Source organism: Notolepis coatsorum, assembly GCF_963971535.1.
Source record: "Notolepis coatsorum genome assembly, chromosome: 16".
Classification (NCBI taxonomy): Eukaryota; Metazoa; Chordata; class Actinopteri; order Aulopiformes; family Paralepididae; genus Notolepis; species Notolepis coatsorum.
The window spans coordinates 94,026,532-94,050,046 of record NC_140180.1 but is presented as its reverse complement, the minus strand read 5'-3'; the positions used below and the strand labels follow the sequence as shown (position 1 = coordinate 94,050,046).

Sequence of the window (23,515 nt, the reverse complement as noted above, 5' to 3'; positions counted from 1 at the left end):
TAGTGTTAATTCCACGACAAGCGATATGTAATGTTAATTACCTGAAATTATTCCGTTTTGGGGGGGGGGGGGGGGGAACCCCATATATCGGTATCGGAAATTAACCCTTCCACTGCCGCACGACAGACCGGCAACCGTCGGTTGTGTGATAGTAAAGGGTTAACCTTCTGTCGTGTGGCAGTGAAAGGGTTAAGAGTTGGACAATATCTGGGCGGCTAAGTGGCACAGTGGGCAAGGCGCTCGCCACTAGTGCAGGAGATGCTGGGTTCGAGCCCAGCTCTCGGCATTGCTACCAGCTTGGCTGGTTGTTCATACTAACACAATTGGCAGTGTTGGGGGGTGGGAAAAGCTGGCGGGGTGGGTCCTGGTCGTTGTAAACAGCGACTCCTACAGTTCGGTCGGGGCGCCTGCTCAGCGAGGAAAGGATCTAAGGCGGGTAGTGTGATCCTTCCACACGTTACACCCTCTCAGTGAGAGTCCGCGCTGCCAGGTGAAAAGAAGCGGTTGATTGGCTACACATGTGTCGGAGGAAGCACGTGATAGCCTCCACTCTCCCAGACCAACCGTAGGGGGTAGGTGCGCAGCGACCAGGAAGGGGATTGGGAATTGGCATAACGACTAACATTGGGATGGGAGAAAAACGGAGGGAAAAGGAGGGGGAAAAAGATTTAAAAAAAAAAGAAAAATAGTTGGACAATATCGGGATATCGGTAAAAAAGCCAATATCGAACATCCCTAATATACATACTGCATATATACAAATATACGCAAATATACATACATACACACATTCACAAAGATAAATCCAGTACACTGAGTAGGGTCACATCTGCTGTATGATCAGCTCCTGCAAGCTGCAAGGACTCAAACAATCAAACCAACAAACAGAAAACATGACTCATGTAGAGACTGAGAGGAGCTGGATCACTGGTAACTGTCTGTCCTCTGTCCAATCACCAGGCACAGCGGTCTCCGTGGAGATGACCTGTGACCTGCTGGATCTGATCTGTCTCTATGGCGACAGAGACCCCATCGAGGAGGGGGTGCCAGAGAGAGAGATCGTGGTGAGACATCCCATAATGTAACATCATCTTAAGTGCATGCCAGCAGTGTTGGGCAGTAACGCATCACAGTAATAATAGTACTTCTCCCGGTAACAAGTAGTGTAACTGATTACTACCTCAATTTCAGTAGCAATATTATAGTTACCTCATCAAAAAGCAACTTGTTAATCCATTCCTTAGATTTGATCAACACCAAAGATGACAAGAAAGTCATTGTTGATCTGTAATCTATGTGCTGATCTTCTTCACTAAACCTACCGTATGTATTTCTAATATTAATAATAAAACATAATCAAATGTTGTACCCACTGAAAGAGATAAGACATGAACACACTGTCAAATGGAAGATAATGTCTTTATTTCTGTTTCCACAGTCTATTTCAATGCTGTTTGTGCACATGCAAGTACCCAAAGAACCTGCATGGCCAAAAAACATGCAGGTGCACAGCTAGACAGAAATAGTCATGGGATGTTCACATCTGCCCAGTTCTACAGTAATATACTGACGATCAAGTTTGTAGTACCGGACGGTATCGAAATCAAAAACGGAAAAAGTAGGGATGCCTCCTTGCATCCCTAGCTGTCCTGACTGGTTGTTAAGCTAATCTTCTGTTGGTTTTGTGTGTGTGTGTGTCCAGGAGGAGCCAGTAGATGAGGAAGGGGCGAGGAAGAGGAGGGGGAGGGTGCGTCGGCAGTCAGACCTCCCAAAGGCCATTTGGAAAGAAAACAATAATGCAGAGAGAATCTTCAACCTGCTGCCTGAGAAAAACACACGCTCTTACTCTGCTCTCATACGAGGAATGGTTAAGGTATGGATGGATGGAGTAGTAGTAGGAATGGTTAAGGTATGGATATATTTAGTAGGAATAGTTATGGTATGTTTGGAGGAGTAGTAGTAGTAGGAATTGTTAAGGTATGGATATGGTTAGTAGTAGCAGTAGCAGCAGTAGTACTAGTAGTAGTAGTAGTAGTAGTAGTAGTAGTAGTAGTAGTAGTAGTAGTAGTAGTAGTAGTAGTAGTAGTAGTACCAGCAGTAGTACCAGTAGTAGTAGCAGTAGTAGTAGTAGTAGTAGTAGTAGTAGTAGTACCAGTAGTAGTAGTAGTAGTAGTACCAGTAGTAGTAGTAGTAGTAGTAGTAGTAGTACCAGTAGTAGTAGCAGTAGTAGTAGTAGTAGTAGTAGTAATAGTAATAGTAGTAACAGCAGTAGTAGTACCAGTAGTAGTACCAGTAGTAGTAGTAGCAGCAGTAGTAGTAGTAGTAGTAGTAGTAGTAGTAGTAGTAGTAGTAGTAGTAGTAGTAGTAGTAGCAGTAGTAGATAGGTACTTTATTGATCCCCTTGGGGAAATTCCAGTGACATACACATACAGCTCATCGTCTCATTAACAACATCATATCACAATCATTACATTTTTACAGTAACAACGGCACAACATAAATTCAAACAGGCATGTACATTTGTTGACACATGTCGACTACAGAATGCCTGAGACACCATATGCGATTGTCGGCTGCAGCAACACCGGGGTGTCGTTGCGCCAGGCGGGAGGGAGGGAGGAAAGATTGTCCAGAGGGGCAGGGACTTTGGTGATGAGACAGTCTTAGGCTCCCCCCCTCCAGCACGCGTACTAGTCGGCTGCCGTCATAGGCGCCAGGCATACACGCGGGAGGGGGGGATTGGGTATAGGGATTGGGGGTGGGGGGGCCACTTGCCACTCTTATCTCCCAGAGGGCCTTCGGCTCCAGCAGCTCCCTGGTTCGACCTTGGTCCAGGAATTTGTTTTGGCTGAACTGACTGGCAACAATTTCTCCCAGTCACGTCGCTTTAAATTTGATTTGAGTAGAGTGAAATATAACTATTGATTTGAGTGGAGTGAGTTTTAACAACTCCATCCAAATGACTGAATGCATTAGTTCAAGTGTCTTAATCAGTTCATTTTGGTAGGTCCTGTGCGCGGTAAACAGATCCAAAATCTTCTTATTGCAGTCCAAAAGCTTCGATAATCCAAAAATGACCACGTCTTCAAGTTGGTAGCCCGATTATGATGTCCCAAGAGGCAGAGAGGGTTAGCCTTATTCTGCTTCTTGACGAAAGTATGCAATCCACTGATTAGATCCATTTCGAGTTGATTTGAGTATAGTCCGGCAACCGGCACGAAACACAGAGCATAGCAGCCTCTGGCTTCATGGAGCAGTAGAGGCGGCGGTAGGAACGGCCTTGAGGAGCCTGGGGAGAGGAGAGAAATGCGACTGTCTCTGGGAAGGGCTGGAAGGTAGTAGCAGTAGTAGTAGTAGTACCAGTAGTAGTAGTAGTAGTAGTAGTAGTAGTAGTAGTAGTAGTAGTAGCAGTAGTAGGAATGGATAGATATGGTTAGATTTAATAGGAGCAGTAGCAGCCAAACATTACTGAACATTTGAGTTTTAAAGGTTGCTGAATTAGACAGTGTATGCTGTTATTTCACTTACTACCATGTTTCTTCTCCCTGTTGAGTCCTTTATTCTGTACTTACTGTGTGTGTGTTTTCTCAGCATGAAGTCTATGAGAAGGCCTTCAACCTATACGAAACCATGCTCAACGACAGAATGACTGGTGAGTTTTCCAGAAACACTTGGAGACATAGTAGAATAAGGATTCAACAATTACATCATGTTCTACAAATAGCCTATGTTTTTATTGTTTGGCTAAAAGCAGGCAGTGCAATTGTTGCTGTCATTCTTAGTGTTTCTGCTTTCAGCTCCTAATGTCACATCCCATATAGTTGACATTTGTACATTGACATTAGCTGTAGGCTAACGAGTTTCTCATTGAAACCCAATACATTGACATTAACTACAGGCTAACAAGTTTCTCATTGAAACCAATACATTGACATTAACTACAGGCTAACGAGTTTCTCATTGAAACCCAATACATTGACATTAACTACAGGCTAACAAGTTTCTCATTGAAACCAATACATTGACATTAACTACAGGCTAACAAGTTTCTCATTGAAACCAATACATTGACATTAACTACAGGCTAACAAGTTTCTCATTGAAACCAATACATTGACATTAACTACAGGCTAACAAGTTTCTCATTGAAACCAATACATTGACATTAACTACAGGCTAACAAGTTTCTCATTGAAACCAATACATTGACATTAACTACAGGCTAACAAGTTTCTCTTGAAACCAATACATTGACATTAGTTACATTGACATTAGCTACAGGCTGACGACTTTCTCATTGAAACCAATACATTGACATTAACTACAGGCTAACAAGTTTCTCATTGAAACCAATACATTGACATTAGCTACAGGCTAACAAGCTCTCCTCTCCTGTCTCCTCTCTAGCTGATGTCCACATCTTCAACTCCCTGATTTCAGCAGCCCCAGAACTCAGAGAGAGATACAACGATAAATGGGACCTTGTCGCTGTAAGACTACAATAATCTACTGACTGGTTAACTAGCTGCCTTGCTGACTGACTTACTGGTTAACTAGCTGCCTTGCTGACTGACCTACTGACTTACTGGTTTACTAGCTGCTTTGCTGACTGACTGACAGACTGATTATTTAATTATTGGTTTACTATTGATTGATTGATTGATTGAAAACTTTATTAACAGATTGCAGAATGGGTACAATACGGTACGGCTCAATACAAACAATTGTTAAGGGGATGCAGACCAGAGAAAGACTTTCGTCTTGTTTACATCAGGGTCCCCCATTTTCAATTCATCATGACATTTATGACATACACGACATACAAATATACAGTACTGTTTAAGAGAAAGAGATCATAAAAAATATATATATACATTCAAGGGAGTTGGGTGGGTGGGTGGAGGGAAGGGGGGGGCCAGTTTACCGGGGCCAGTTCCGCCAGCTACCTTGCTGACTGACTGACTAGTTTACTGACTGACTGACTCATACTGGTCAAATACAGACCTAGTAATGAAACACATCTGTGTTCTCTCTCTCTCTCTCTCTCTCTCTCTCTCTCTCTCTCTCTCTCTCTCTCTCTCTCTCTCTCTCTCTCTCTCTCTCTCTCTCTCTCTCTCTGTCTCTCTTTTTTTCTCTCTCTCTCTCTCTCTCTCTCTCTCTCTCTCTCTCTCTCTCTCTCTCTCTCTCTCTCTCTCTCTCTAGGAGTTAATGAACCACATGTCTCAGCAGAAGATACAGCCCACCCTGTTGACGTTCAACTGCGCGTTGAAGGCTCTGAGGCGCTGTGGCCCTATGGCTAAGGCTAACACCCTGCAGACGCTGAGTGAGATGAGGGCCCTGGGCATAGGTTAGTACGCACACACACACACACTCACACACACACACACACACACACACACACATACACACACACACACACACACACACACACACACACACACACACACACACACACACACACACTGAGTGAGATGAGGGCTCTGGACATAGATTAGCACACACACACACACACACACACACACACACACACACACACACACACACACACACACACGCACACACACACACACGCACACACACACTCAGTGAGATGAAGGCTCTGGACATAGATTAGCACACACACATCACGCACAACACACACAGTTATCGATCGTGACTAATGACAATAATTCTCTCTCTCTCTAGCTCCCAGCCTGGCCACTTTTGACCATGTCCTTTCAATATTCTACAAAGCAGGTACGTGTGTGTGTGTGTGTGTGTGTGTGTGTGTGTGTGTGTGTGTGTGTGTGTGTGTGTGTGTGTGTGTGTGTGTGTGTGTGTGTGTGTGTGTGTGTGTGTGTGTGTGTGTGTGTGTGTGTGTGTGTGTGTGTGTGTGTGTGTGTGTGTGTGTCTGTGTGTCTGTCTGTGTGTCTGTCTGTGTGTCTGTCTGTGTGTCTGTCTGTGTGTCTGTGTGTGTTTTGATGGTAACCAGTTGTCTCTTCCTCTCCAGGCGGAGCAGCCCTGGGCCCGATGGATATTCTACAGGAAGTGATGTTAGAGATGGGAGAGACCTTCACCTGCCAAGACCCTGATGATGGTAGAGAGAGATGGAGACACAGAGGGATAGTGAGAGGGGGGGGGGGGTAGAGAGCGAGGTGTGAACGGATGAGTGCTGGGCATTAAAACAGAGTTAATTGTCATTCTGGTCCAGGTTATTATCTCCAGTCAGAATGAGGTCCAGGTTATTATCTCCAGTCAGAATGAGGTCCAGGTTATTATCTCCAGTCAGAATGAGGTCCAGGTTATTATCTCCAGTCAGAATGAGGTCCAAGTTATTATCTCCAGTCAGAATGAGGTCCAAGTTATTATCTCCAGTCAGAATGAGGTCCAAGTTATTATCTCCAGTCAGAATGAGGTCCAAGTTATTATCTCCAGTCAGAATGAGGTTATTATCTCCAGTCAGAATGAGGGTCAGGTTATTATCTCCAGTCAGAATGAGGTCCAGGTTATTATCTCCAGTCAGAATGAGGTGATTATCTCCAGTCAGAATGAGGGTCAGGTTATTATCTCCAGTCAGAATGAGGGTCAGGTTATTATCTCCAGTCAGAATGAGGTGATTATCTCCAGTCAGAATGAGGGTCAGGTTATTATCTCCAGTCAGAATGAGGTTGAGGTTATTATCTCCAGTCAGAATGAGGGTCAGGTTATTATCTCCAGGGTCAGGTTATTATCTCCAGTCAGAATGAGGTCCAGGTTATTATCTCCAGTCAGAATGAGGTGATTATCTCCAGTCAGAATGAGGGTCAGGTTATTATCTCCAGTCAGAATGAGGGTCAGGTTATTATCTCCAGTCAGAATGAGGTGATTATCTCCAGTCAGAATGAGGGTCAGGTTATTATCTCCAGTCAGAATGAGGTTGAGGTTATTATCTCCAGTCAGAATGAGGGTCAGGTTATTATCTCCAGGGTCAGGTTATTATCTCCAGTCAGAATGAGGTTGAGGTTATTATCTCCAGTAGTCACGGTTATCTCCACCATGTCTCAGAGATAAGTGTGTAGGATCTAAAGTGAAACTGCACTTTAGTATAATGAGTATAGTTTTCAGCTATAGATACCATATATCTGACACCTACACATTTGTATACGTTTTTTTTAAAAAAAATTTAGGTAAAATGACAACCACATTATCACTTTAAATCCATCTTTTAGACGGACTTACTATAGACATCTAAATTCATACAGTATGTATATGATGCAAATGTACATATGATTATGGTTAGAGTGTCCAATATTAACTCCGTTGTCTCTGTCTGTCTCTCTCTCTCAAGTCCTATTCTTTTCCAGTGCCATGCGAATTGTAAGTCCCTCTATCTATCCATCTATTTGTCTGTTAGCGTGTCTGTCTGTCTCCTTGTGCTAATAGTGTTTGGATGATGACGATTTTAAACAGACCTATAGAGTTAGTTATGCAGTGAAAAGTACTATCCTTTTTGTGTAAGGAAATCATCACCGTCGTTTCCCTAGACACAGTGAATAAACAAATAATCTACTTTACGTAGACTAAAAACAATAGGGGGAATGAATAATGGATTACTTAATTATTCAAAATGTTATGGGGAAAATAACACGAGGATAAGTATAACCGGTTAGTTTACTTCCTCTTTGGGCAGAGATGTTTGACAGTGAAACGTTGTCCAACTCTCTGTGTTAGGAGGAGTGTGCCATTTTGGAAAAGGGAGAACTCCACAAGCAAACGCACAAGGTCCTTAAAGTGCTTGATTTTTTACCAAAAAAAGTCAAGGCCTGGAATTCCTTGAAAACAGAAAAACATGGGCAGGCGGGCAGGTGGCGTAGCGGAGATTGCGTTCGTCACCAGCACCGGAGACGCTGGATTCGCCTGCCGTTGTCACCAGCTTGGCTGGCCGTTCACACTAATACAATTGGCTGTATTAGAGGGTGGGAAAGCTGGCGGGGTGGGTCCGGGTCGTTGTAAACAGCGACTCCTACAGTTCGGTCGGGGCGCCTGCTCAGCGCGGATAGGATCTAAGGGGGGTAGTGTGATCCTTCCACACGTTACACCCTCTCAGTGAGAGTCCGCGCTGCCAGGTGAAAAGAAGCGGTTGATTGGCTAGATGTGTGTCGGAGGAAGCACGTGATAGCCTCCACTCTCCCAGACCGACTGTGGGGGGTAAGTGCGCAGCGACCAGGAAGGGGATTGGGAATTGGCGTAACGACTAACATTGGGATGGGAGAAAATCGGAGGAAAAAGGAGGGGGAAAAAGATTAAAAAGAAAAACAGAAAAACATTTTACAAGGTGCTTAAAAAGTCCTTGAAATTCAAATCAACCATTCACATTGAAAGTTTTGTTCATCCATGATACAATTGAATCAAGAAATTTAAAATAAATTTTTTATTTAAAGTGCAACTAATTGTCGGAAATTGGTTTTAAAGGATAACTCCACTATTTTGGGAAATTAGCTTATTTAACATCTTCCCTGGAGTTAGACAAGAAGATGCATACCTTTTTTGTCTCTGTGCGTGCATTTTAGCTTTGGGAATAGATGCTCTGTTAGCATAGCTTAGCTTCATCACTGGAAGTGAGGCAGGACAGTAGCCTTACAGTGCCTTACAGTGTATTGCAAGGTCTGACATTGACCAAACTTGATATGCATGACCTTGGTGGGCTCTAGGTCAACTCCTGAAAAGGGGGTCAATGTCAGACTTTGCAATCAAAAGTTAGGGGGCTAATAACCCTTGCCATAATTTCAGTGCGCCCCTAACTTTTGATTGCAAGGTCTGACATTGACCCCCTTTTCAGGAGTTGACCTAGAGCCCACCAAGGTCATGCATATCAAGTTTGGTCAATGTCAGACCTTGCAATACACTGTAAGGCACTGTAAGGCTACTGTCCTGTCTCACTTCCAGTGATGAAGCTAAGCTATGCTAACGGAGCATCTATTCCCAAAGCTAAAATGCACGCACAGAGACAAAAAAGGTATGCATCTTCTTGTCTAACTCCAGGGAAGATGTTAAATAAGCTAATTTCCCAAAATAGTGGAGTTATCCTTTAAGCCGCATACATATTGGATCTGATAATTTTTTTCTATAAAAAAACAGCATTTAAAAGTGAATTGTATCCTTTTAAATGCCCTTTTAAAATGAAAAATTATGCTGGGAAAAGTTCTTGAAAGTCCTTGAATTTCATTTTGCAATGTCTGTGGGAACCCTGACCGTTGTATGTGTTGGCCTGTGGCTCTCGTTCAGACAAACAGTATCATGCAAACATGACTCAGGCTAGGGCTGGGCGATATGACCAAAAACGTTATCGCGATAAAATAATTTTCATATAATTCGATATCGATAATTATCGTCGATATAATGTCTGTCAAGTTTAATTAACTTCTTATGCTGCTGCGAATGTCTCAAGTCGAGTTGATGTCGTCATCAGTCCACGCACGTTAGCACTGCAGTAGCCGACAAGCGGAGTATCTCATGACAATAAATATGACACTAAAACTCTCTTCCGCCACAATATATTGAAACGACGTCCACTGTATTACCCCACACTACTTAAACGTGGCCTCAGAATTCAAAACACACACATACTCGGCACGTAAATATATAAAACAACGCCGTGCAAGCTAATTAGCCTAGCAAGCCTTGTTGAGTGAGTCCTAGTACCTCTGGGTCTCCTTCTGGATCTCGTTCGCTCTCGGCCATCTCCTTCACTGATTGGTTGTTAGCTGTTGTGCGTATGCACGTCACGTCATCACGTAACGTTGGTTGTTGTTAGTGAGTGTGCACTGTGTGCTGAGCCGAGGCTGAACGGAGCCAAGCTTGGAAATCGATATATCGAAACTTTGCGACCACGTTTCATGTTTATTTCGAGGAAATAATTTATCGCGATAGTTATCGTTATCGTTTTATCGCCCAGCCCTAACTCAGGCCATGTTTAGACGGAAACGCTTGCGGGTGAATCCGGCAAAATGTTTTTTCGGATGTGCCTTTTGTTCATACAGCAACAGCGTTTTTGCTGGGAGAATCTGCAAAAAAGTTAAACCACCTTCCTGGGTGGAAATCCTAGAAACGATACACCTTCGCGCTATCATCTGAACAGTCAAACCGCATAAAACTATGACGAAAGGGTTCTCAAGGCTCTCGTCGCGTACTGCTTACGTCACAGGCATGCGCCAGTAGCCTAGAAGCGTAAACAAAGCGAACAAGCATGTCTGATTATATCCACGGAGATCACCACACCGCAGTACTTTTAAATACACAAGAATCAGGGCGGCTACGTGGCGTAGTGGGCAAGGCGCTCGCCACGAATACTGGAGACGCTGGGCTCGAACAGGCTCCACATTGCTTTCAGTTTAGCTGGTCGTCCGTACTAATACACATTGGCAGTATTAGGGGGTGGGAAACTGATGGGTGGGGATCGGGCGTTGTGGACAGCGACTCCTACAGGTCGGTTGGTGCGCCTGCGCAGTAGAATCAGGAAGTGTCGGGGGCAGCGTGAGCCTCCCACGCATTACTCCTCGCCACTGAGAGATCGCGCTGTGCAGGTATCGGAGGGGACTCGTGCTATGTATGACTTAGTCCACATTGCAGCCGGCTTGTGGGAGGCAAGAAACGGCGTTCGTGACAGGGGAGGGTTGAATTGGATGATGCGAAATTGGGATGGGAGAAAAAATAGAAAATGGGAGAAAAAGTGGATAAAAAAAATAATAAATACACAAGAATCAGTCCAGCGGCTATCACAACTATTAGTGACTGGAGCCACTGTCTGTGTGTGACTCTGCTTTTGGTCCAATCACATTCCCCCACCCACAGTCTGCGAATCAGAGGCAGAGTAGGACGGGTCTTCACAGCATGCTTGGTTGTCTCAACGACCTGAGGCAGTGTAGCGTATGGGTTAGCAGGGCTCCGTCGTCTCGAGTCGACTACACTCTTACAGCCTCGTCTGCACGAAGAATTCCCTCCCAAAACACTAGTCTAAACGCAAAATTAAAAGTGAGACCGCAAGACGACTTCTGCGGTTTCTGTTGAGACTCTCTCCGTCTAAACATGAACTCAGTCTACAGTATATGTCTATCTAACCAGTCTGTCTGGATAATAAAGACATTCAAGTTCAAGTTCTTTATTGATCAAATACACAACATTACAGGGGGCATCACAGGTAATGAAATCCTTGTGTTTCGAGCTCAGACTCAACAGTGCACAATTAAGAAACATCAATGAATACAAGAATGGTAACAATAGGTAGTAGTAGTAGTAACATCAAATAAAATATATAAAAAGAGTCAATTATTGGGCGGCTACGTGGCGTAGTGGGCAAGGCGCTCGCCACGAATGACGGAGACGCTGGGCTTGCCTGTTTGGAGCCCAGCGCTCCACATTGCTTTCAGTTTAGCTGGTCATCCGTACTAATACACATTGGCCGTATTAGGGGGTGGGAAACTGATGGGTGGGGATCGGGCGTTGTGGACAGCGACTCCTACAGGTCGGTTGGTGCGCCTGCGCAGTAGAATCAGGAAGTGTCGGGGGCAGCGTGAGCCTCCCACGCGTTACTCCTCGCCACTGAGAGATCGAGCTGTGCAGGTGAAAAGATGCGACTGCTGTTACCTCAAGTACCGGAGGGGACTTGTGCTATGTATGACTTAGTCCACATTGCAGCCGGCTTGTGGGAGGCAAGAGGCAGCGTTCGTGACAGGGGAGGGTTGAATTGGATGATACGAAATTGGGATGGGAGAAAATATAGAAAATGGGAGAAAAAGTGGATCAAAAAAAAAAGTCAATTATTTACAGAAAGTGTCTTGCGTGTAGTGTATTTGCACGCTAAGGTGTGTGTGTGTGTGTCCAATAACAATAAGTAGTAGTAGTAGTAGTACGATAAATAAAATAAGATATCAAAATGAGGTAAGATCAAATAAAAGAGTACATTTCTATTTTGGAGCATGCATTTAGAATTACCTGTCTGTCTCTCTAGTGTCTAGATAATATGGAAGAGGCTTTTAGAATGACCTGTCTCTCTACACGTCTGTCTGTCTCTCCACATGGCTTGTCTCTCTGTCTGTTTCTCTATACATCTGTCTGTCTCTCTATACATCGGTCTGTCTCTAGATGCCTGTCCTTCTTCATGTCTTGTCTCTCTACCTGTCTGTCTCTCTAGTGTCTAGATAATATAGAAGAGGCCTTTAGAATGACCTGTCTCTACCTGTCTGTCTCTCATACAGTACACCTGTCTGTCTTGCTAGTGTCTAAATAATATGGAAGAGGCCTTTAGAATGACCCGCCTCTACCTGTCTGTCTGTCTCTCTAGTGTCTGTTTAATAAAGATATCGATCAAGCCTATAAAGTTCACAGTCTGATGGAGAAGGGAGAGAACTGGAAGCTGTTGGGCGACGTGCACCAAAACAATATCTACTAGTGAGTATGAATCCTAAACCATACTGTACACCCTGCATACTGTCTACTGTACCCTGCCGACAGATGCCATGTCTGAACTCCCTCAGTACCCACACAATAAGACAGAAGCTACTACCCCATACTACCCACACTCTAATAATAATAATAATAATAATAATAATAATAATAATAATAATAATAATAATAATAATAATAATAATAATAATAATCAACTTTATTTGTATAGCACCTGTCATACAAGAATTGCAGCTCAAAGTGCTTCACAGCAGCAAAAAAGACACATGGGCACATAAAGTGTAGACATATAAAAATCACATCGTTTTTCACATTAGGATCCAATATCCCAATAGGCCACTTTGTTTATGGTTTGATTCTATGGCAGTTTTAAAATAGACAAAAAAAAAGAGTAAAATGATGCAATAGTGCAGTGCAATAAAATAGTTCTGAATGACTGTTTAACAGTTTAAAAGCCATCTTTACCTTCCCTGTTTGATATCCACAGTTTAAAACCGTCTTCCTTCCTGTTTGATACCCACTTTGACCCTTCGAACCTCCCTCTCGGGGTACAGTTCCAGGCCTGGGTCCCCCACACAGTTTTAAAACCTGGCAGTCTTTCTTCCTGCTTGATACCCACACAGTTAAATACCTGACATTTTAGAACCTATAATAAAAAGTTATAAAAGAGTAAAAATTGACCGAGTAAAACAGTGCAATCTACAGTACAATCAGCAGCGGAGTGTATTAAAAGGCTACGGTGAAGAGGTACGTTTTTAGCTATTCCTTTTTTTTTGCTTCCCTAATGTCCACCGGTAGGGTGTTCCATAGCTCTATGCTTTTAGAACCTGCAGTGCAGTAGAGGCTCACCCAGTAGGGGAACGGTCAGCTCCTGCAGTGTTCAGTAGAGGCTCACCCAGTAGGGGAACGGTCAGCTCCTGCAGTGTTCAGTAGAGGCTCACCCAGTAGGTGAACGGTCAGCTCTTGCAGTGCAGTAGAGGCTCACCCAGTAGGGGAACGGTCAGCTCCTGCAGTGTTCAGTAGAGGCTCACCCAGTAGGTGAACGGTCAGCTCCTGCAGTGCAGTAGAGGCTCACCCAGTAGGTGAACGGTCAGCTCCTGCAGTGCAGTAGAGGCTCACCCAGTAGGTGAACGGTCAGCTCCTGCAGTGCAGTAGAGGCTCACCCAGTAGGTGAACGGTCAGCTCCTGCAGTGCAGTAGAGGCTCACCCAGTAGGTGAACGGTCAGCTCCTGCAGTGCAGTAGGGAAGTCAAGTTGTTGTCCTGCTGCCCTGTTGGATAAAAACGCCACATTGCATGTTATTAGTGTCAATAGTAACAATATGCAGCCTCTAACATGGTTGGGTGTGAAGACAAAATTAAACCGTTAATCTACTTCTACACTTGAAAGACACATTCATGTGAGTTCAAATCGATTGTTTTTGGTATAAATAAAGTATAAATCCACCTCCTGAACGTAACCGTGCTTACTCAATATAACCTAGAAGACCGTAGACATCCAGCCATTCTAATGGTACTGAAGGGGTACCCGGAAGATGCACACCTCCTGCATACTATTGACTGATTCTACTGTACCATACCAACAAGCTGTAGGGCTGACCCCTATTAATCGATTAGTCGACTAATCGGTCGAAAGGAGCCGTAGTCGACTGCCAACCTCTTTGTCGAATATAATTAAAAAAATTATAATAATAAAAAAATTATCATTCTTTCCAAAAGAAAAGAGGCCTAGAAGCGTGGCTAACGCTAATGGCACGCATACCAGAGGCTAACTGCCTACGAAAACAGGCACAGAGGCACTGAAAGAGGATTTCACCCATCTAATGAACACACTAGACTAGACAAATATCAAGATGTATCCATCAGTGGACCAATTGCATGCTTTTGCAGAGGACAAGAAGCCTTCAGTCGACTCCTTCAGACATTAAGCACCCCCCACAGCCCAAATGGAATGATACAAAATGTAAAAAAAAAGAAGAAAAAATTACAAATATTATACCTTTTTGTATTTTTTTTAAGTCGACCAATAGTCGACTAACGGCAAATTTTGACCAATCCTAGTCGACCATCCAAATCCTTAGTCGGGGACAGCCCTACTAGAATGTATGTATACTAAAACCTACACTCGGTAAGTATGCTATCGACTGACACATCAGACCCATGGGCGCAAGCTAGCTCTCCACTGGGTCTGAAAGGGGTTCATTGAAAAAGTAAACAAATAGCCTCCTGTCAAAAATGTTCATCAATTAAATTAATTTTACTTACCATGTAGATGTGTTCATTACGGGTCTCTCGTCCCGTAATGAACTCCTGGTGCTGTGGTGCTATCATGTACCTCCTTTCTAACCTGTCCGTTCTCTCTCCTCCTCTCCTCTCCTCCCCAGTGGGCGTTTCTTTAGCCTGTTGTGTATGATGGAACACATTGACGTGGTGATGGCGTGGTACCGGAAACACATCCCTTCGGTCAGCATGCACACAAACACACATACTGTAGATATAAACATACACTGTATTTCACCAGTCATTCATCGATATGATTAGAGCTTCATTAGAGCTTATCATTTACATATTATATTGTGAACTGGTTCCTCTGTCTGCAGTTGTACTACCCTAATATCAATGGAATGAAAGACCTGCTTCAAGCTCTGGACACAGATGGCAGACTGGATCTGCTACCAACTATATGGAAAGGTACAGATACTGCTACTGCTACTGCTGCTGCTATTACTGCTACTACTACTGCTTCTGTTATTACTGCTACTGCTGCTACTGTTACTACTGCTACTACTACTGCTGCTACTACTACTACTACTGCTACTACTACTAATGCTACTACTACTACTACTACTACTACTACTACTAATGCTACTTCTACTACTACTACTACTACTACTACTACTACTACTACTACTACTACTACTACTACTAATGCTACTACTACTACTACTACTAATGCTACTACTACTACTATTACTACTGTTGTACTACTACTACTACTACTAATGCTACTGCTACTACTACTAATGCTACTACTACTACTACTTATACTGTTGCTACTGCTGCTATCTACACCACTACTACGACTACTGCTACTACTACAATTAATCTGACTATCTAATGCATGTTTCTTTCTGTTTGCAGATATCAAGACTCTGGGTCATGACAACAAATCAGATCTGGTGGAGGAGCTGTTGGGACTAATGGCCAGAGAGAGACAGAGTCCTGAGGTGGGTGTTTAGATAGATAGATAGATATATACATATATATATATAGAGAGAGAGAGAGATATTGGCACCCATGTTAACAGGTTAGAGCAGCTACACAGTGACCATGTTAACAGGTTAAATCAGCTACACAGCCCATGTTAACAGGTTAGAGCAGCTACACAGCCCATGTTAACAGGTTAGAGCAGCTACACAGCCCATGTTAACAGGTTAGAGCAGCTACACAGCCCATGTTAACAGGTTAGAGCAGCTACACAGCCCATGTTAACAGGTTAGAGCAGCTACACAGCCCATGTTAACAGGTTAGAGCAGCTACACAGCCCATGTTAACACTTTGGGTGCCGGGAACCGTCTTTAGACGTCATTCGCGGCCATGCTCAAGTTGCCGGAGGACGCTTTACGTCGTCCTTATATCAATATTTCAAATCTGCGATCGGATTCATATGTCCCCTCCGCTGGCCTGAGATCCACCAGCAGGACCCACTGAGCTCTCTGGCGGTTCAGGAGCGCCATCTGGTGGCCGATCGGCGCAATCGCTTAAACAGGATGTGCCATAGAGGTTGTGCTAGACGTCCGTATTGCTTCCGGCCACTCGGTACATGTCCCGTGACTCTGGCTCGTCACGCTACATAGCGATCGATTGCCAATAACTCGATAAACAACATGATTTGGACGTATATACCATTATACAAGCTGGAGATGGACCGGGTAAATCGCCATCCCATAATGATAGAATTTCTACTCTACGATGATCGCCCAACGGCGTGCGGAGACTGGGGTGAGTTTGAGCGTGTAACGTTACCGTCTTCGATACTAACTGCTATTATCAACATTTGACCCACATTAGATGATTGGTATAACGCTGCCCACGGAATTATAAACGCCCCCTCGCCCATCTGGTCAACATCAGATGACGTGTAGTAACTTCTAGAAGTACGTCTAGTTGGAATTTTTTATATCGCGCTGATTGCCATCAAACTGTATTTCATCATCAATATAATGCATTTGGGGCTATATATCACGTTCTGGAGAAAGCTGCAGAAAGAGATGAAAACATACTTATACATTAGACCATACTTTACTATGAATATGTGAATGAAAAAGTTTAACGTTGCTACACAATGAACAATACATATAGGACTTTGAATGGGCCCTAATAATGGCAATGTAGCAATAGAATTTAAAAAGTTATAGCCCTGCAAAGAAGGGGACTTTCTCCATAGACAAATAGCGCTGGCAATCTATGGTATATCATGAATTTAACCTTAGGCAGCCAAAGTGTTAACAGGTTAGAGCAGCTACACAGCCCATGTTAACAGGTTAGAGCAGCTACACAGCCCATGTTAACAGGTTAGAGCAGCTACACAGCCCATGTTAACAGGTATAAGTAGGTTCTTCCTTCAGAGGAAGCAATACAGTCCAAACAAAACTATCAACAGCGAGTACAAACACTGAGAATACTATTTACTCTCACTGCCAGTAGATGGAGACAAAGGTTACATACTGTAGCTTTAAAAAAGGAGCCTACTAGAGCCCTTAGAGGTGGCTAATCCACCGGTGGGTTATTACCGACTCATATATCAGTCGGGCTCTAACAGATAAGAGTGCTGTCTGCCTGCTTTTGTTGTAACAGCAACCTGATTGTCAATGGAAGAACTTTCTGAATATCTGACTGCATTTGCAACGTTTATGCCCCTCGTATGTTTGTTATTTACGTGATGATAAGTAAACACTTTACTTTAGGGGGCACAGTAATAGTGATGAAGTACCTAGGAACTAATGAGGAGCTATATGTTAACGTACCGTTAATTAACCATCAGTTACTCACGTCTCAGTGCAGAATGGCTTCTATACTTCACCTCCTCCACGGACACAGTACAGAACTATCCACTTGACTCTCAAATCCCCATTTCCTCGCTTATTATTACCTCTAATTCTCGGTTAAAACTATTTAGTTCCTTATGCTTTACTAATATATATATGTCTTCCTTTAGTACCTTTTAGGTACTTAATCATTATTTGTGTCCCATTAAAATGAAGTGTTGCCAATAAAGTGTGTGTGTGTAGGTCCAGGAGTCCTTTGCTGTGTGCGCGCTGGATGTGAAGAGTTTGTTTGTGCAAGAGAGGCCGGTTCTGGAGTGGACCAACTCCTCTCTGTCTCACATCACCTCCCTACTGCTGTACGCCAACATGATGACAGAGGCCTGGTGAGGACACTACAGTACACTGTCTGGCTGTCTGTCTGTCTGTCTGTCTGTCTGTCTGTCTGTCTGTCTGTCTGTCTGTCTGTCTGTCTGTAGTATCTTTCTGTTTGTCTGTAGTATCTTTATGTCTGTCTGTCTATAGTATCGTTCTGCTTGTCTGTCTGTCTATAGTAATGTATCCTTCTGTATGTCTATGGTGTCTTGTCTGTTTGTAGTATATTTCTGTATGGCTGGTGTCTGTCTGTCTGTCTGTCTGTCTGTTTGCAGTATATTTCTGTATGTCTATGGTGTCTGTCTGCCTGTCTGTCTAACCACGTGTAAACAACAGAATCACAATCACTATTTTTGGTGGGTTTCACTCTGAATAGCTTACCCCCATTGAATTGATTGAATTAATTAACCTGAGTTAATAATTATTATTACATGGCGTTTTAACATTCGCCAAAATGCTTGATTGTGATTGGTCAATAGCGCTCGGTTGCCCCTGACAGCGGTCAGTTATTTCTCGATAACGGACCGCTGCTATGGGCAACGCGCAATAATGACCGCTGATACGGGTAACACAGCGCTATTGACCAATCACAATCAAGCATTTTGGTTGCAGACAGTCACGAAAGCTAAACTCAGCATATGCACAGCTGCACTCATCAGGTAATCAGACCACACACCTGCCGGCTGCCGGCAATGACAGAGGAGCCACAGAACAACTGCGTCTGCATTTGATCTCGTCTTGTCGATGGTGTAAAATGAATTAGGTATATTGTTAGTAAGTTAGCCATGTAATAAGCGGGATAATGTATAGCTATACTCGGTCATTGTCGCAAAATAATTGACCTTCACTACATTTAAAGGACACCTCGGCGAGGCGCCTCAGTGTTCTAAACTCTGTGTCGGTCAATTATTTTGCGACAATGACCTCGTAGCTATACATTATCCCTTACATAATTAATATGTAATGGGGTGTGAGGGAGATGCCTGTGGTTATGGGTCATGGTTTTAAATCCCTTCAGCATGGCCTGAGAATGTCCGCCTGGCACGCCAGAAACAACATGCGACTTGTTGACACAACGCAACATTTTGTCTGGCTGTTGATATTGTTATTATATTCTGGGTGCGTATGGGTGACATGCAGATACCGAGGGTAAGCTGAGCTCAGGATTTAGCTAGTTTTGAGATAGACTATTGAAAATGACAGCCCACATGAGTTGTAAGCAGTTGTTTGCTATATTCCACAGACGTTAATTATGAATAAAACATATTAACTCATTCTGCGCCAATCACGAATAAAGTCGGGTTAACTCACCAACTGTTCAGCGCCAATCACGAGAAAAGTCGGATTTTAATCGTTATTTCTTTTATTAGCTATATCCATTCATTTTTCATCCATCCAGCCTGATGTTATCATTGGGAATGGGTCTGAGCTCCCTTCATATGCAATGCCGGACAACGTGGGACGGACCTCCGTGAGCAGTATTTGGAATGGCGATCAGATAATTGGATTATTTTTTTTTGCATTACATCAGAGACAAGATAAGAACACTATATGTCAAATCTTGCGTTGATCTGATATTTCTTTCTCCCGCGATTGAAGCAGTCTGTGTGGACTGTTGTGCTTTTTACCGTTGGTGGCAAGAGGGGGGGGGGGGGGGGGGGTGTGGCGTGCCACGCTCCAGGGCCCATTTCATTCTTGCATGAGGAAGGATAATAACGATAATCTAGCGTTGATTTCAGGAAGATTCAATAATCAGGCTAAAAATTACAACGTGATAAGTGGATTACACTAAAGGGATATTATCGCGTCTTTTCCTGGGATTACTAAGAATCACCAAAACTATACTCATATTCAAAACGGAAATGTACGGATGAAAAAACAATCTGTTTTTTTGCATGTTGACCAGAAGCGACTCACTGACAATCGATGGTGTTATTAGACCCATAGCTATAATATAAGATATATTTTAAGCACTCGTAAGTTTCGCAGTCTCCCCATTGATTAAAGCGATGGCGTTCTAGCCAGAAGGTAGACAGCGACCCCTGGCGCTGAATGAGTTAATAATGAATGAATTAGAGTTTTCAGTGAGGACCGCTGATTGCCCTCTCCCTGTACTCCAAGCTCCTTGCCGTCCTCATGCGACTGACTGACTTGGCGTAATGGCAGCAACGGCTACGAACAACTGGCACGATGTTTCTGCCTTACGAGGATACAAGGATGTAGCTCAGCTGTCTTGTCTGTTTATCTGACTGAGCTCTCTCTCTCCCTCTGTCTGTTTCTGTCTCTGTCTATCTCTCTCTGTCTCTCTCCCTCTCCCTCTCCCTCTCTCTCCCTAGGAGGATGCTGGAGCTCTTCAAGAAAAAGAGCAGAATCCCTGAGTGAGTCGCTCTTGTTAAACTACCACACTAGTCTTTTGTGTTCTGGTTCCAGGTGACAGCGGTATCACCACGGTGTATGAACTCACACCGCTTCTGTTCTCTGCACACAGACTATACCCGGATTTGTGTGTTTTTCTCTCTCAAACCTTCTGGAATGTGTTTGACTTCCTGCCGTCTTCCTCCGCAGAGCGAGGCTGTTGGAGGACTTCCTGTCTGCGTGTCACAGCGGTGGCGCGGCCCAGAGCGCGGTGGAGGTGGTGCAGCTGTCTGCCGCCCTCTGCCTGCCCGCCACACCGGGGCTGGCACAGCGGGTACTCAAAGACTTTGACCTGACCGACCAGCAGAGGTCAGTAGTAAAGTACTGTACTGATACAGTACTGATAATACTACTGCTCGTATAGATATACCACTTTGTAATGTGTGCATGTTGGCATGTGAAGAGCGTTTTTAAATGATGGAGGAACAGGGATGAGAGCCAGAGATGCATGATGGTAATAATGATGATGTACTTGTAGTAGTAGCAACAATAGTAGTAGTAGCAGTAGTGGCAACAATTGTAGTAGTAGCAGTAGTGACAACATCAGTAGTAGTAGTTGCAACAGTAGTAGTAGCAGTAGTAGCAACAGTAGTAGTAGTAGTAGTAGTAGCAACAACAGTAGCAACAACAGTAGCATCAGTAGTAGTAGTAGTAGCAGCATCAGTACTTGTAGTAATGGTAGCAGCTGTAGTAGCAGCAATAGTAGCAGTAGATGTACGAGCAGTAGTAGTATTAGCAGCAATAGCAGCAGTAGATGTACGAGCAGTAGTAGTATTAAGCAGCAATAGCAGCAGTAGATGTACTAGCAGTAGTAGTATTAGCAGCAATAGCAGCAGTAGATGTACTAGCAGTAGTAGTATTAGCAGCAATAGCAGCAGTAGATGTACTAGCAGTAGTAGTATTAGCAGCAATAGCAGCAGTAGATGTACTAGCAGTAGTAGTATTAGCAGCAATAGCAGCAGTAGATGTACTAGCAGTAGTAGTATTAGCAGCAATAGCAGCAGTAGATGTACTAGCAGTAGTAGTATTAGCAGCAATAGCAGCAGTAGATGTACTAGCAGTAGTAGTATTAGCAGCAATAGCAGCAGTAGATGTACTAGCAGTAGTAGTATTAGCAGCAATAGCAGCAGTAGATGTACTAGCAGTAATAGTATTAGCAGCAATAGCAGCAGTAGTAGTATTAGCAGCAATAGCAGCAGTAGATGTACTAGCAGTAGTAGTATTAGCAGCAATAGCAGCAGTAGTAGTATTAGCAGCAATAGCAGCAGTAGATGTACGAGCAGTAGTAGTATTAGCAGCAATAGCAGCAGTAGTAGTATTAGCAGCAATAGCAGCAGTAGATGTACTAGCAGTAGTAGTATTAGCAGCAATAGCAGCAGTAGATGTACTAGCAGTAGTAGTATTAGCAGCAATAGCAGCAGTAGATGTACTAGCAGTAGTAGTATTAGCAGCAATAGCAGCAGTAGATGTACTAGCAGTAGTAGTATTAGCAGCAATAGCAGCAGTAGATGTACTAGCAGTAATAGTATTAGCAGCAATAGCAGCAGTAGTAGTATTAGCAGCAATAGCAGCAGTAGATGTACGAGCAGTAGTAGTATTAGCAGCAATAGCAGCAGTAGTAGTATTAGCAGCAATAGCAGCAGTAGATGTACGAGCAGTAGTAGTATTAGCAGCAATAGCAGCAGTAGTAGTATTAGCAGCAATAGCAGCAGTAGATGTACTAGCAGTAGTAGTATTAGCAGCAATAGCAGCAGTAGTAGTATTAGCAGCAATAGCAGCAGTACTAATTGAGGTCACCACCATCATTTAGAGATGATTGTGTTGTTCTGATCTCTGGCTGTCTGTGTCTGTGTGTGTCTGACCCACCCAGGTATATACTGTCTGGGCTGGAGTTGTCGGCAGAATCCACTGACTGAGAGAGAAGGTCCTGGAAGCCGGTCCACCCACCGCAGTACACGGCCTGCCGGAAGGCCTGACTTATTGAATCTACCCCTGGCTTCATTTGCACAGGAAGAGAAAAGAAGCCAGACTGGATGATCTCAGACCGTCTTGAGGTCTTCTCAGAGACCTCCCGGAGGTCTCCATACCTCACTTTGAGAACCACCGCACTCGGACCACGCCCCCTGCAGGTCACTCGACTTAGTGTTAGATACACAAAAGAACAAACAACCGAATTATCACATTTACTCTTTTTGTAAACCAGAGATTAGGAGTTGTCCATGTTTACTCTCCTATGAAAACCTCTTATCTGGATCACATGTTTGAATAGCAAACCTGACGGCACAGAACCCTGTATTTACTGTAGAATCCTCTTGTTTCTGTCACAAGTCTGTCATAAACTGTTAAATAAAATATAAATTAAGTCAAATGTGTCCATTCATAATGTTCATGTTTACCAGCACTGTGTTTCTAAGTTAGTATAGGCTAACTTAACCCCTAATTATATAGTGATCTGTAGAATTGACGTATTTCCTTTTGTATTATTAAAGGAACACGCCAACACTGTAGCACTCAACACTTTGATGAACATTGTTACTCAGCTGATAGAGTTGTGCCCTTCCTGATGGCTTGTCGTACAGAACATGTAAGTCGCTTTGGATAAAATCGTCAGCTAAATGACTAAATGTAAATGTAATGTAAATGCGCTTACCGTCTTCTCCAGAGTCAAACAAGAAGAAGGATACCAATTTCCTCTGTGCGTAGAAAGCTAGCCTAACTTAGCACAAATGAATGGAAGTGCATACGGACCACTAGCCTAGTTATTGGCCAAAAACACCTTCAAGAGTTTTAAAGGATAACTTTCTACTGAACGCACAGAGAGGACATTGTTATCTATCTCTTTGTCTCTCTTTGGAGAAGGCGGAAAGCACTTCCCATAATGTTGGCGTGTATCTTTAAGAACGAATCGGCTGTCGTCGTTAGGTTACTGATGTCTGCTAGATATTTAGAGTTTTCAGCAGAATCTAATCAGAATCGGGAATCAAGTTTATTTGACTCATTGTCAGACGTCACAACCTGTCACAGTAGCCTTCATACTGAAACACCTGGTATAATGGCAACAGGACCTCACAGACGATATAATCCTGAGTATATGTGGGTGAAAGAACATAATTATCATTCATAAAGAGACTGCATCACTTATTCTGAACCCAGGCCCTATTTAACATTGTCTGGCATGATGATGATGTTGAATGAATGAATGAATTTATTTAAACAGATGTTAAAATACACACAGGATTTAAAACCCAATTGGGCCACAACC

General features: G+C 43.4%; 1 protein-coding gene across 2 annotated transcripts in view; it reads left to right on the top strand.

The window, feature by feature from the left end:
• ptcd3 (pentatricopeptide repeat domain 3) overlaps positions 1-22,581 on the top strand; it is a 29,510-nt gene extending 6,929 nt beyond the window's left edge. For both annotated transcript variants that reach the window (XM_084331747.1, XM_084331746.1), the window contains 16 exons: positions 961-1,064; positions 1,703-1,873; positions 3,592-3,652; positions 4,408-4,490; positions 5,203-5,347; positions 5,686-5,736; positions 5,990-6,076; positions 7,307-7,335; positions 12,299-12,405; positions 14,803-14,881; positions 15,019-15,109; positions 15,560-15,645; positions 17,710-17,849; positions 20,175-20,216; positions 20,404-20,562; positions 22,124-22,581. In XM_084331747.1, the coding sequence (XP_084187873.1) occupies positions 961-1,064; positions 1,703-1,873; positions 3,592-3,652; positions 4,408-4,490; positions 5,203-5,347; positions 5,686-5,736; positions 5,990-6,076; positions 7,307-7,335; positions 12,299-12,405; positions 14,803-14,881; positions 15,019-15,109; positions 15,560-15,645; positions 17,710-17,849; positions 20,175-20,216; positions 20,404-20,562; positions 22,124-22,169 (1,481 nt within the window). In that variant the 3' untranslated portion in view covers positions 22,170-22,581. The remainder of the gene's footprint in view (positions 1-960; positions 1,065-1,702; positions 1,874-3,591; positions 3,653-4,407; positions 4,491-5,202; positions 5,348-5,685; positions 5,737-5,989; positions 6,077-7,306; positions 7,336-12,298; positions 12,406-14,802; positions 14,882-15,018; positions 15,110-15,559; positions 15,646-17,709; positions 17,850-20,174; positions 20,217-20,403; positions 20,563-22,123) is intronic.
• Positions 22,582-23,515: the final 934 nt, after the last annotated feature.